The sequence below is a fragment of the Panthera pardus genome, unplaced genomic scaffold (assembly GCF_024362965.1).
Source record: "Panthera pardus isolate Hobbes unplaced genomic scaffold, ASM2436296v1 HiC_scaffold_8, whole genome shotgun sequence".
Taxonomy (NCBI): domain Eukaryota; kingdom Metazoa; phylum Chordata; class Mammalia; order Carnivora; family Felidae; genus Panthera; species Panthera pardus.
The window spans coordinates 143,618,069-143,632,348 of NW_026527013.1; the positions used below are offsets into that span (position 1 = coordinate 143,618,069).

The window sequence follows — 14,280 nt, forward strand, 5'->3', positions numbered from 1 at the left end:
TCAGGGAGAGGGGAAGAGGTACAAAGGAAGTTTTGCAAAATTCCTATGCACAAGTTGTTTGCCAGGGTAATAGTTATAGACCTATTGTCTCCCAGGGACCTAGGTTATTCAGTAGAGGCATTAGAGATAGCTCCTTTCTGATATTTAGGGGACAAAGGAGGGTTCTTCTCATCATTCTGTTCTTGAGCTTTTCAGTGTGGTGTGTGTTTGTTTTGTTTTGTTGGTTTTTTTTTTTATTTTTTTATTTTGTTTGCTTTTTGGTCAGACTTGAGAAATCAGGACTTTTTTTTTTTTCCTAGCGTGGGTCATTGCTCACTCATCAGGGTTTAACCTTGATCAACCAACGTGGGTTTTCTTATACGTGGGCCTTAGCTTTTCCAGCTGGGCTTACTGAGAAGCACTAGGTCTCCTGGGAGTACTTTATTACTTTTTGTGAAAAGTTGACTAAAACTGAGGTGCAGGCATTGGGGACAGATGCTCTGGTTTGTATGCTGGATGTAGTTTGGCTCTCCTCAGCCCCATTTGGAATTTGTGCGTCAGTGATTTCAAGTACAGGTACTCTGCAGTGTGCTATTCTCCTGATTATGACGAATTGACTATAAATGAATCAGATGCAGACTCTTTTCCTTTACTTCCTTTGGTGCTTCTCATTTCAGGAACCCCAGACATCCTGTGCTTTAGGATACCTGTTCTTTCCTGGCTTCACTTTGAGAGCTTGTCTTTTTTAGGGTGTCAGTTCCCAGGGATGATGCCCAGGGCATGGGTTCTCAGGAGAGGCAGTTAGAAAGGCTGTCTGGTTGGAAGCTATAGAGTTTAATTGCTGGTGACTGGTGACACTTGATCAGAAAGGATATAAATGAAGAGCAGGACTTGCCATATATAAAGAAGACCATCATTTATTATATGTGTCCTGGTATAGCCAAGGAAGAGCCATTTAGACCAAGGTATGTGCTTCAGGTATTGGTGATACTGAGGCATTCATCAGAACGCTATTTTTTTTTTAATTGGAATGTGTATATTTGTTGGACAGAGTTTCTGTAAGAAGGTAGTAGATTGGATAAATATGTTCTATTCATACAATGAAATATATAGCCATGAAAGTGAATAAACAGGTGTTTTACATCAACATGTATGAGTTTCACCAAAACAACATCAACAAAAACCCAAAACAGAAACAAAAAACAAAGGGCAAAAGAAGCAAGTGACATATGGGCACACGCAGTAGACTCACTTTATAGAGAGTTCGGAAATAGGAAAAATGAAGCTACATTGTGTAGAGATGTATACCTAGATGGTAAAACTGTACAGGAAAGTAAGGGAGGGGTGGTCATAATGGCGGTGGGGAAGGGGCTACAAGTAGAGTGGGGCACAGAAGGGAGCTTAGGTTCTAGCATGTTCTAGTTCTTCACTTGGGTGGTGGTTATTCAGTTTGCTCATTTTTTTAAGTGTACATAGGTGCTTAAATGTGCTTCTGTATTTATATTAATGTTTCATAATTTAAAGAATTAATTAAAGTGGAGAGGTGAGGGAGAAATGTCAGCTAAGCAAATGTACATAGGGGTGGCTTCCTTTCCAAGCATCGTTCCTTCACGGAGAACTCTGCGGTGCTGTGTACCGAAGGGCTCTATGTTGGCAGATCTCGCCAGCCTATCACTAATTTTTCAGCACCTATTCCTTGTTCTGAAGCGTGAGATTGGGAGTCTTTTAGATCTAGTGAAGCCAGTGCTCCAGTCCATCTGTTCATTAAATTGTGCCTTGCTGAGCAAAGACAACTTGAATAGCTTGGGTGACGTTTGTCATTTTTTTCTATACGCCTTTTCTTCTGTTCTCCCACTTGAGATCCTCCCTTCTCCCCTGCAGATATTTTAAGTTAAATCCTAGTGAGCTTCAGAGCTCTTTTGCAAGTGGGTTCTATGCCTGATGCCTTTGATTAGAGAGATAAAAGGAGCTACTGTGCTTGGGAGCTATAAGGTGCCTCTCAGAGCTAGAAGGTTTTAATCCTAGAGAGCGTGGATTTTCTGGATCACTTTGTGTGTCTCTCTTGGCCTAGACTGAGTGCTGTCCGCAAGGGACGTGTAGCATTGGGTGTACTTGGCCTCTTGTGGGTGGAGTGTAGGGGCTTCTTCCTTCAGCTTCCCCTTTTCTTAGGCCTTCCGTTGCTTGCTTCCCTCCTAAACGGGATGTGTGGGTGGAGACATTAACTTCTTAATAATTGAAAAGAGCATGGGTGGTGGTGCTTGCTGGCATGAAATTTCAGAGGTCCTTCATCTCCATGTCTCACATGCCCTTTATCCTGAACAGTCTGTTTCTTTTATGACTTTTCTGTTGTTTGTTTAATTCCTACTACTATTTCTGGGTCTGTCATTTCAGTATGTAGCCCAACATTTCCTGTGGGTGTTTCTCATAATGAAATTAAGAACAATCCCATTCGTTTATTTGAATGCCTCCAGGGTGCCAAGTATGTTGGGGATACGGTGAGGGAACACCTTACATTATGGTGAGATTACCTCTGGACCACTAATTTTCTCTTTTTCTCCCCCTCCGTAGGTCCTCTCAGGGTGTGCTATCATTGTCCGCGGACAGCCCCGTGGAGGGCCTCCTCCTGAGAGGCAGATCAACCTTAGCAACATTCGAGCTGGAAATCTTGCCCGCCGGGCAGCTGCCACACAGCCTGACGCAAAAGATACACCGGATGAGGTGGGTGCTTCCAGAGGCTTCCCTGAGGCTGTGGACCCGGGTTCTAGCCTAATGTCTTTGACTGATGCACATTTGTACTCTTTGTTTTCCTGTGTATTTTGAGTATTTTTGTGTCACAGGAACGATGACTCTGGACGCACCCGTGTGGCTGGCAGAGTTCACACACTCAACATCGCTAGCAGTGAATCCCTGGCCCAGCCTGTCTCTCCTGCCTTTTCTGCCTTTTCCGCCTTTTCCGCCTTTTCCCATAGGCTTCCCACCTCTGCACGCTTGTCGGCATTGTCACTCCTTCTCTTGGGACATAGGTTGGACTATTTCCTAGGTAGTCTCTCAGCCATTGGAGGCTGCCGTTGGTTATGGCAGCGTTCTTTTATTAATTTGTGTTTGAATTCTTCATTCACGTTCAAAATTCAGAAGGATATGGAGTGAAAAATCCAGTTCTCTCCAGGGACTACTGATGTCATTAGTGTCTTGTGTCTCCTTCCAGAGATACATTATCGCCTGTCCAAGCAGACATTCTCACTTCCATAAATGGGAGTGTATTGAATGCCTGTGCTTTATTACAGATTCCTAATCTTGGATCGATCTGTGAACCCCTTGAAATTGTTTGCAAAGTTTTGTGTAAACATGCATTGTTGAGGGAGTTTTTTGATTTATTTTTTATTTTTTAACATTCATTGTTGAGTGAGAGAGACAGGGCGTGAGTGGGGGAGGAGTAGAGAGAGGGGGAGACAAAGAATCCGAAGCAGGCTCCAGGCTCTGAGCTGTCAGCATAGAGCCCGAGGTGGGGCTCAAACCCATGAACCGTGAGATCATGACCTGAGCTGAAGTTGGACGCTTAACCCACTGAGCCACCCAGGTGCCCCAAGGGAGGGAGTTTTTAATTGGTTTCTCAAGGTAGCTTAGGGCTCAGTAATCAAGAACCATTGTGTTATGGCGATTTGAGAGACTTACGAGCTTGTCCTGCCTTCCCCTCCTTTGCCCTATCACTCTACCTCTGTCTGTGGTCTACCTTGAACTCCTTGAGTTCTTCCATCTCCTAGTAGCTGCTGTGAGTCCAAATTTGGTATGGTCTAGTCTTCTTGGCTCCTATACTTTGAAACCTCAGTTCTTGTCTCTTCTTAAGTAGTGCTTTGGCTATCATTAGAAGTGAAATTTCTGGGTTCTAATTACTTGTCCTTTCCCCAACTTGATGATGTTGGGCAAGTTTGGTAGCTCAGCTTTCCTCTGCTGTTTCCTGACGTGGAAGTAAAGAAAAAAAGGCGGTTCATGGCGGATCTTCTGTTTAAGGAAAACATGTGTTTTAAAGAATCTATAATAAAAGGGGCATTTTGTTTGAATTACAATAGTGAAGCAATATTATAGAAAATAGTGATAGAGACAACTTGCCCATAGTTCTGCTGTCAACAGTAATCCAGTTAGATTCTTGGGATAATGACAAAGTAGATCAAAGAAATTCTTTTTCATTGGTCCTCCGTCAGTGACCACAACTGTTGGGAATAGTGATAGTGTAGACATTGTTTGGGAGACTTAAACAAGATCATGTGAAGCACTTAGCACATGTCTATAATGTACTTGATGAATGTTACTTGTACTCTCTACTGCTATTTGTTAATTTGTTATAAATACTCCTAGTACTGTTAGACTTAATCCCTGAAGATTAATTCTCTCATAGCACTTTTCAAATTTTGCATGCTATAAGTGCTTTTCTTGACCAGCATTTTCAATAGTTCTTTACCTTTCAGTTGTGTGTTGTGTAACAGCTTGAGTGCTCCTGTGAGGAGAAGAGTTGACCCTGGCTGGCTAGGGCTGATCAAGTTCATTGCCCCAGAAGAAAGAAGCAATGTAGTCTCTAAGAAAGAAGGGTTGGGTTTTAATTTCCTGTTTCGTGGATGGGAATCTAGGGCAGAGAAACACAAGGCCAGTTGGAACTTGTTCTAAAATATTTTAACTGTATCCTATGTAACAGTACAATAAAATCTTACAGGAACTCTTCTAGCTGAGAGAATACTCCGTGATCTGATCCCAGCCCTTATTATAGCTTCATGTATTTATACAGTGTGGTGCTTTTTTTTTTTTTCTTCCCCCTCTTTCAGAGCAACCCTGTCTCACTAAGTTTCTCCTGGTAACTCTTCAAAGGTCCCTGAGACATGAAGTATTTGATGGCTACAGATTTCACCCTTTCTTAGCCACAGTCACTTCTTCTCTGTCCTGATAATCTAGTCTCTCTTTTCCCTGCTGTGATCTGGTTTTCTCCCCTTACTGTGCTTTTGAAGCTGCTCCGGCTCAAGGGACCAGTGATGCCCACTGATAACCCAAATCAGAAACCTGATTTCCCTTGCTGTCCCCTTGCCTTGTGACGTCCAGGCCTTTATCAAGACCTAGAGAGTCTGCCTCCTTTAAGATCTCTCTTCTCCATCCTTGAAACTTCATTACTACTCCTATTGTTCTTTGTTTCACTCTGATAGTGTGCTCGGTATGCTGAAATAATGGTGCTTCTGCCTTCAGTCTCCTCCCCTCTAACCCTTTCTCTATATGCTCCCAGATCTTTTTGAAACAAAGTTTCATTTATTCCCTTGCTAGATATTATTCTCACATTCATTCCTTGCTTATATGTCTTTCTCTGCAACACTGTAAGTTCGTCTAGGGGAAGGACCTTATCTCTCATCTCTCTTCTTGTGCCCAGTCAGTGCCCAACACAAAACTGATACACAGTGAATCAACATGTGAACAATGAGGGTAAAAAACCTGAGCGTTTCCTTTGGGGGATCAGTGGATTGTGGAATGTGGCAGTACCCTTTCTTTCTGGCTTTTTGCTGTTTTGGAGCAGGTTGTCCATTTTTTTCACATTCAGGTAGAGTCCAGGATGGTATTGCTCATTTGCTTCCCTTTGTATCACTGTCCCAAATATCATTTAGTTGCTTATTCTCTGCCTTCCCACATCATACTTCCCTCATCGTATCTTCTTTCAAAGAGGCTCAGCTCTCCCAAGCCGTGTGGCAGTAAAAGCGGCTCCACTGTATGTTCCCAGGCCTCTCTGCCCTGTTGCAGGCTAATCTCCAGTGTTGCCTAGCTACTCTAGGCAGCCTAGATACTGCATTGATGGGCATTGTGGGAATTACATACTTATTTCCCACAGATTTATTGAGTTCTGTTATGTGTGAAGCTCTGTGTTGGTTTCAGGAGAAATACAGAAATGAGTGTTAACAGTCCTGCTTTCAGTGGGCCTTTTGAGAATTAGGGTGGTAGGGTCGTGGGGCCTTGAGGGATTAGTTACATACACATGTGGCACAGTGGGTGGGGTGATAAGAAGGTGGGACAAGACGTATTGAGCACAGGGCCATGGCCAAAAGTAGCTAGTTTTAAGGATTTACACTCTCACAGTAATTCAGCAGTCCATCTGGTTCGAAGAAAAGATGGGAATTAAAAAACTCATTTCATCGTGGTAGACCTCAGACCTTGCTTGAGGCAGGGAGCAGAGTGCAAGCTGCTAGATTGCCAGCCGTTGGGCATTCTAAAGGGAACAGGGAATTTTGAGTCTCAACTACTTACTAGCCATTTGCTTCTTAGATTGAGCTCTGAGACATCGTGAAAGGACCACAGCTGTTCTTCCTATTAGGCCATTCTGGAGCTTCCTTGATAAATGCTTTGGGCAACTTTCCCATTCTTGTTCCTAGAGTTGTTCTGGGAGGCTGTGTTGGGATAGCCCTCTCTAGCAGACAGCCGTCTGCAGGCTGTCCTCCGTATGGACACTTGCACAAAGATTTGTCCTGGAATGCTCTGTTGCCCTTGTGAGGAGTGGTTTGATCAGTAGCTCTCATGGGTCCCTCAGTTGCCTCTCTTCATAGCTAGTCTTGTGCAGTTAGTGAATTTGCCCAACCCTAGATGGAACACAACTTGAGAAGGCTGGTTTAAGAAAGCAAGATTACAGAAATTAAATTCGTTTTCCTATAGGATTAAGTATATGTCCTTTCCAAGACCTAGAGCATGGCTTTCTCTTATTGCCTAGTGACTGACCAACTGTAAAACATGAGGTCCTAAGAAAAGGGTGCTCCTTCAGCAAGTCTTAAAATCTGTTAGTAATTTTGTTTAGTTGGTAGAAATTGGAGGTTTCCTCATAGGTGCTACATAGTTCCTTGTGAACTGACCCGTGATAAATGAGTTTTTAATCAAGTTCCTTTAAGATTACTTGTTTTGTCAGAGCTTATCCAAGTTTTAGGCAAAACATGTATTACTGAATTTTAGATATTTATTAGCGTGCTACTCAAAACTGAATCCTGAACATCAGACCTGTAGCCGAGGATGTTTTTTTAAGTGGATCACTAAGGTAATAAAAATGGAGGACGCTGTGCTAGTTTATTCAGTACTGTTTTTGTGATGTGGCTGATAATTGGGCTCATTTTTCAATTATTAGACTCTTTTTGGTGACAGGTGGCTGTTTTCATTTTAAGGGGGTAGAGATGGGACATGAAAATGCGGTGAACTTACTATGACCGTTGAGTAATTGGCTCTTTTGCTCTTGGGTGCTTTGAGGAGAGAGCGTTAGATGAGTGAGGATAAGCTTGTTTTTCTGTCTCTGAGAGCACTTACACAGGATCAGTTCTTCCTAGAAGCGTTCAGAACTGATGTTATACAACAGTACTAGTTTTGTGAACACCAGTCCGGCGGGTTGGTGAACTGCCATCTTTTGATTGACTTCTGGTTTCTGGGAAGTCATATGGGCGTTTTCTTTTAGAAAAGCTTGTTGGATAACTCCATGGAATAATCTTAATGGCCTGAAAAGGTTAGCAGAGGCTTCCTTCCCAGGCCAGTGATGTACTGTTTGCCTTTACTATGTGTAGCCCCAGCCCTGTGGCTCCAGGTGATTGTAACAGGCAGCGTACGCATGTTGTATATACTTTTCCTTTTTGTACTTTGCATTTTTCCTGCACGTGAGCTCCTGCAGATCATATATTCCTTGAACTCATATGCCCTCCTTCCTCATTTCTGTTCTGAGGGAACTTGGGGGCACTGAGCTAGGTCTAGACTGTAAATTCAAGTGCAGGTGGCTGCTGACACAGGACTGCTTCAGAGGAGACATCTCCCTTTGTACCATCCTAGAAGTGATGGGGTGGGGATCTGGAGGTCACATGGAGACTCCTTGGCATTATGTGGATATGTGGCTCACCTCCTGTGTCAGAGCCTTAGATGGGTGACAGGAAAGAACCACAGTTGTCAAGATGACCCCTTACCAGGACGTGTTACTGGTGTCTTCCCTAAGGTTGTGGGACCTGGGTCCCATGGGCACAGCCTCAGACTACAGCAGGAAAAGGAGATATTTTGGGGAGAATAGATCTTGCCCTTCTCAACTCTGTTGTTCTTAAAAAAGGTAGGGGGATTGGGTATAAGCAAGGCTCTTTCTTTTTTTTTTTTTTTTAAGTTTTTTTAATGTTTATTTTAGAGAGATAGAGACAGAGCATGAACGGGGGAGGGTCAGAGAGAGAGGGAGACACAGAATCTGAAGCAGGCTCCAGGCTCTGAGCCGTCAGCACAGAGCCCAACATGGGGCCCGAAACCACGTACTGTGGGATCATGATCTGAGCCGAAGTCGGATGCTTAACCGACCGAACCACCCAGGTGCGCCAGCAAAGCTGTTTCTTGAGCAGGATACTCACTCTGGGAAATAGGATCACTAGAACCTTGCACTTACTCTGACAGTGCCTTGAGCTGCTTTCAGGCTAGTTTAATAATTTGTGAAAGCACTTCGCAAACTGGAAAGAGGCAAACAAATAGAGGTAGTTGTTCTTTATGTTTTCCCTTTGACTAGGTGAGTTCCTGGAGCCTGGACTTCCCATTCAGGAGTGGGCTGATAAATATAAAGCATTTAGAGTAGTGGCTGGCTCATGGCAAGTGCTGTAAAATTATTGGCAATTATTATTCATGAAGTACACTATAGATGTGAATAGAAAGTGGTGGAGGAGAAAGTACTACTGTCAATATCTGGGAAGCTGTGAGGCCTGTTTTCAGGGCCTGTGCTAGTTAAGTCAACTGCTAGATTCTCCTTTTTTATGAGCCCCCTGAGTGTGCAATCTGTGTTGTGTGCATTTCATTTTTATATTCCCCTCAGGGCTTAGCATAGGGCCAGGGTATTGAAGGAATGAAGTTGCTTGAATGCTGATTATAGTCGGGAACTAGGCAGTTCTTACGTGACACGTTTGTTTTGTCTTTCAGCCCTGGGCATTTCCTGCCCGAGAGTTCCTTCGGAAGAAGCTGATTGGGAAGGAAGTCTGTTTCACAATAGAAAACAAGACTCCCCAGGGGCGAGAGTATGGCATGATCTACCTTGGAAAAGGTGAGTTAGCAAGGAGAAAAGGACTCCTTTCTATCTGTGTCTAAAGTTTCTCCAAAGATCTGATTTTATCTGGTGGAAGGCCAGTGTGAGTTCTGGTGGCGGGAGTTCTAGGACAGTTGGCTGTAGGTGTAATTGAAGTCCTTTGAGTACCAGAGGTCATGGTGCAAAGGTGCAGGGGATCGCTCCCGATTCCTGCTCCTTGTTTACTCCTGTGTCTGCTTTCCTGGCCTGGTTTAAATGTGTGTACTACACCATAGCATTCTTCCTTATATTAGCCATCAGCCTGTGGAACTCCGTGGCTCTGTGCTTCTAGGTCATAGTGCTAATTGAATTCCTATAGATTTCCTATTGCATCTTCTATTTCCTTTATCTGTCTTGTGGCTTTTCTTCTCCTGGGGCTTTTTAAGAAAGGAAGAGTTGTTTGGGGCTTGTGGGATTTTGCAAGCCACTTGGTTTGTAATGAAATGGAAAGAACACAGGCTTTGGAGTTTTGTAGACGTGGGTTAGAATTCTGGCTTCTGTTGGGGTGCCTAGGTGGCTCAGTCGGTTAAGCATCTGACTTCAGCTCAGGTCATGATATCGCAGTTTGAGGGTTCGAGCCCCACGTCGGGCTCTTTGCTGGCAGGCAGTTCAGAGCCTGGAGCCTGCTTTGGATTCTGTGTGTTCCTCTCTCTCTGCCCCTCCCCTGCTCACACTCTGTCTCTCTAAAAAATAAATAAACATTAAAAAAAAAAAAAAAAAGAATTCTGGCTTCAGTTACCGTGTACCCTTACTTAAATCTTAACCTTTGTAAGTTCTCGTTTCATCTGTAAGCTATTGAGAGAGTTGAAAGAGATAGTATATGTAAAACAGTTGTAAACCAGATAGTATATGCAAAACAGCAGAGTATGTACTCAGCGTATGTGCGTGGGCGCACATATACCTATTGTTTCACTGGGCCAGATGGCTCATGGGACATTAGGTGTTCTGATCTTTTTTGGATTAGGTAGAGGGAGAGGAGAGTATGATTGTGGAATGGAGTTTGGACAGAAATCGGACATAGAAAGGATTGATTGGTAGGATATTCTCCATAAAGCAGCCATTTTGGGAGTTACTTTGGGAGCAGATAGGGTTTTGTTTTGTTTTGTTTTTTTATAATCTTTGATTAAGTTCTGTGATTCTTTTTTTTTCTTTAATTTTTTTTTATTGTTTATTTATGTTTGAGAGAGAGAGTGACACAGACTGTGAGTGGGGGAGGGCCAGAGAGAGGGAGACACAGAATTGGAAGCAGGCTCCAGGCTCTGAGCTGTCAGCACAGAGCCCGACACAAGGCTCGAACCATGAACTGTGAGAGCATGACCTGAGCCAAAGTTGGACGCCCAACGAACTGAGCCACCGAGGCTCCCCAATTCTGTGATTCCTTGATGTAGTAACCTTCCTACTGAGCTGCTTTAGATAATCTTTTGACTTGGGTAGCAAGTAGTTGGAAATAAGTAAACAGGGTATGTGGCATGGCTAACAGCATCCTCTTAAGATTCTAAGTGTAGAGGTCTTAGAAAAGTGAGTTAGGGATGACCATGGAGTTGTCTTGTTTGATTTACCCAGCAGACAAACCCCCTTTTCACCCTCTCAGACAGATGGCTACCTGCTTCTCGATTGCATGGGAAACTGTAGAATTAGTCATCTTTTCAGAAAGATACAAATTTGCTTTTTACCCAAAATTCAAATAACATAGTAGGATATAAAACACTTAAGCGTTATTGTTGGATGGCTACCAGTTAGAAAGAACGGAAGACAGAAGTGCACGGTCTTCAAAATGCAATCACTCAAGGATTTTATCACCTAAAAAATTGCAATTCCACAACAGCTGGTCAGTCTTCTGTCGCCCTGCCAGAGACCTCACTGAAACTACCGAAAATGTCAGGCATAGGTAATTTCTGTAGGGACCACCTTTAAGAGTTCTTTTAAGTAAACTCAGCCTTCAGCTAAAATGGCCTAAGTATTTATGTTGAGGGAAATTGACATTTAAAGTCTTTGTTTTTAGAAAGTTTATTTTTAAAACTGACCCCAATTATAAACTGGGTTTTTAAAATAAAACCTGGTACATGGGAGGTGATCAATAAATATATACCGAAAGAATGTTTGGAATTACTTACATCTTTCAGTTTTAAAGGTTTAAATGACTTAAAGTTTAATATTTTCACTTAACTCTTTTATCTCAATGCCATTTGTAATGAAATGTAATGAAATCTCAATGCCATTTGTAATGAAAGGAACAGTGGCTTAGATAATTAGTATCCTTATGTGTATCCTATTTCATGGTTTCTCCCTTTAAATTTTTTTAATGTTTATTTATTTATTTTGATTTTCTTAAATGTTTTTATTTATTTTTGAGAAAGAGATAGTGTGTGAGCAGAGGAGGGGCAGAGAGAGAGGGAGACCCAGAATCTGAAGCAGGATCCAGGGACTGAGCTGTCAACCCAGAGCTTGATGCGGGGCTGGAACCCATGAACCTTGAGATCATGACCTGAGCTAAAGTTGGATGCTTAACCAACTGAGCCACCCAGGCGCCCCTCCTTTTTAATTTTTTAAGTTTTACTTTTTATTTTTAATTTCAAGAGTGTGTTTGTGCTGTGCGTGCTTGAAGGAGTGGCAGAGGAAGGGAGGGAGGGAGGGAGGGAGAGAATCTTAAGCAGGCTGCATGCTTGTGCACAGCCCAACATAGGACTCGATCCCACAACCCTGGGCTCATGACCTGAGCCAAAATCCAGAGTTGGACCCTCAACCAACTGAGCCAGCCAGGCGCCCTACTCACTTCTTTTTACGTCGTGGAAGAATGGTAGAATTTGGGAATTTGTGGTTGATTTAGAACTTACTGGGGAAAAAAAAAAAGATTAGTCCTCTGACATTTGGAGAAAATACAGTCCACTTGCTCAGAATATCGTCCCAATTGTGACTTGATCAGTTTTATAATTTGATAAGTAATAAGCAAAAGTCAGATCCTTGGCCTACAAATTCCCCATTTCAGTATTCTATCCACCATGTTTTGTTGCTTCCTTTGGGAGTTCAGCCCAGGGAAATGTATTTTTCTCCCTTTTGAAGGAGCAGTCAGAACTCACTTTTTAGAAGTGGGTCAGCCAACAGCCGTTTCATCGTGCTCTGTGCCAGGAAACTGAAAGCTGTTGGGTGTGCAGCTAATTGGCTGGCTTTATGACCACACATCTTGTTTGTACCTGGGCTTTCTCATGCTTTCCACCCCTCTGACCTCTTGGCACCTTACTGCTCAACTTTTTCTTTTTTTTTTTTTTTAAAGTTTATTTATTTTGAGAGAGAGTGTGTGTGCGTGATTGGGGGGAAGGGTAGAGAGAGAGGGAGAGAGAGAATCTCAAGTAGGTTCGTGCCGTCAGTCTGGAGCCCAACGTGGTGCTTGATCTCATGAACCATGAGATCGTGGCCTGTGTGGAAACTGAGAGTTGGACACTTAACTGACTAAGCCACCCAGGCACCCCTCAACTTTTCCTTTAATTGTTAAACCCTTAAAAACCCTTCCTTTTGACTTTTCGCTCTTTGGGATTCTTGTTGCTTTGAAATAACCAGTGTAATACTTGCTAATGTCAGATAGTTCTGTGTGTCTGTGTCTGGCTTCAACAGTAACCTCAGTGGAAAGGTTCTTATGATCCGTGCTCAGCCTCAGAAGCTGAGAATTCTTTTTTTTTTTTTGAGGGGGGCGGGTGGAGGGGCAGAGGGAGAAGGAGAAAGAGAATCTTAAGCAGGGTCCAGGTGCATCACAGAGCCTAATGGCAGGGTTTGATCTCAATTGTGAGATCGTGACCTGAGCCGAAATCAAGAGTCAGATGCTTGACTGCCTGAGTCACCTAAGCGCTCCAGAACCTGAGAATTCCTTGTAGAAATATCATTCATCTGAACTTTCCTTGGTAGGAAAAGAGGTTTAATTTGATTCTGTAGAAATTTGGGCAATGCTAATGGCAAGGCATTTAGGCTGGGTTTGGGGGTGGTGTGTATATTGTTAGTGCTTACAGAAGTTGATATATAGTGTATCGAATATAAATCTAAATAGAATTTTATTCTGTGCTGACATTACCTATCAGCTAGACTCCTGTGTTTGTTTATCTGGGACCTTTGTTCTCTGCCATATTAAAGATTTTTATGTGGCAATTCCTTTATCACTTTGTCTGACAAGCAGAGATTTAAGGGAATACACAGTCTGAAACCTTTTTCAATAGCATGGAAATGCAATTAATGTTTCAGGTGCCCAGGTAGAACCTAATCAGATTGGGTTTTAAGTTTAACTTCATTTTTCTTGCCTGCTGCTGTATGACAGATTAGAAACCTAGACGTTACCTCTGCCCCCGTGTCTCCCAGAGCAGGAGAAAGTCTTTGACAAACGGTGTAGCTTGTCTTGGTGTCCTCTTGGAGCAGATAATAGGACATCCTGGGAGGAATTGGACTTTCTGTGTAAAACGTGATAGACATTCCTAAACGAAGCCATATGATTGTACAGGTGTGACGACTCATTTGATTTGTTTTTAATTCCTGCTGTTGTGCTGAGTGCTGTGCTAAGAGATTTACAGACATTGTGGTTTAATTCTCACAAAAAGCCACGTGGCAGGTACTCTTCCCTATTTATAGATGAATAAATTAAGATACCGAGAGACCTTGTCTAAGCTAGTAAGTGGCAGAATTTGTATTCTGCCCCAGACCTCTGCTGCTTAGGTCAGCGTTCTTTATACTCTCCTGGGCTGCCGTATATGCCTTGTTTTCCTTCAGTCCCCAAGATTGCCTTTTGCCTGGGAGATACACAGGAAAATTGGAAACAAAGTCCTAAGAAGATTTATAGACCTTTGGGTCTTTGCGAGTAGACATTTTAGGAGAAGAGGTTTTCTGAAAAACCCAACACTGTATTGCTGCCTTGTCCAATTCTCTGGCAACATCATTCTCCTTGAAGAGCTAAGGGTTAAAGTGGTTCCATTTGAGCTCTGCTGCTGCTGGAGGGAGATTTGAATCTTGTGTTTAATTCCCTTTTTCCTCCTCAGATACCAATGGGGAAAACATTGCAGAGTCTCTGGTTGCGGAGGGTTTGGCCACCCGGAGAGAAGGCATGAGAGCTAATAAGTAAGTGTTCATTACTCTTCTGTCCCCTTCTATTCCATTGTGAGAGCTGGAGTTACTCAAGTGGGGTGGGTAGTCAGCTCTACAGTGGCTTGCTGCATTTTCTTTCCTATCCCCTGGCATACAGTGGGTAACTTCTGGTG

At 43.0% G+C, this 14,280-nt stretch overlaps 1 protein-coding gene across 1 annotated transcript in view; it reads left to right on the forward strand.

The window, feature by feature from the left end:
• Positions 1–14,280, forward strand: part of SND1 (staphylococcal nuclease and tudor domain containing 1) — a 420,688-nt gene that overhangs the window by 25,866 nt on the left and 380,542 nt on the right. The window contains exons 2-4 of the mRNA XM_019452638.2: positions 2,548–2,697; positions 8,908–9,028; positions 14,062–14,140. Coding sequence (XP_019308183.1) covers positions 2,548–2,697; positions 8,908–9,028; positions 14,062–14,140 — 350 coding nt within the window. The remainder of the gene's footprint in view (positions 1–2,547; positions 2,698–8,907; positions 9,029–14,061; positions 14,141–14,280) is intronic.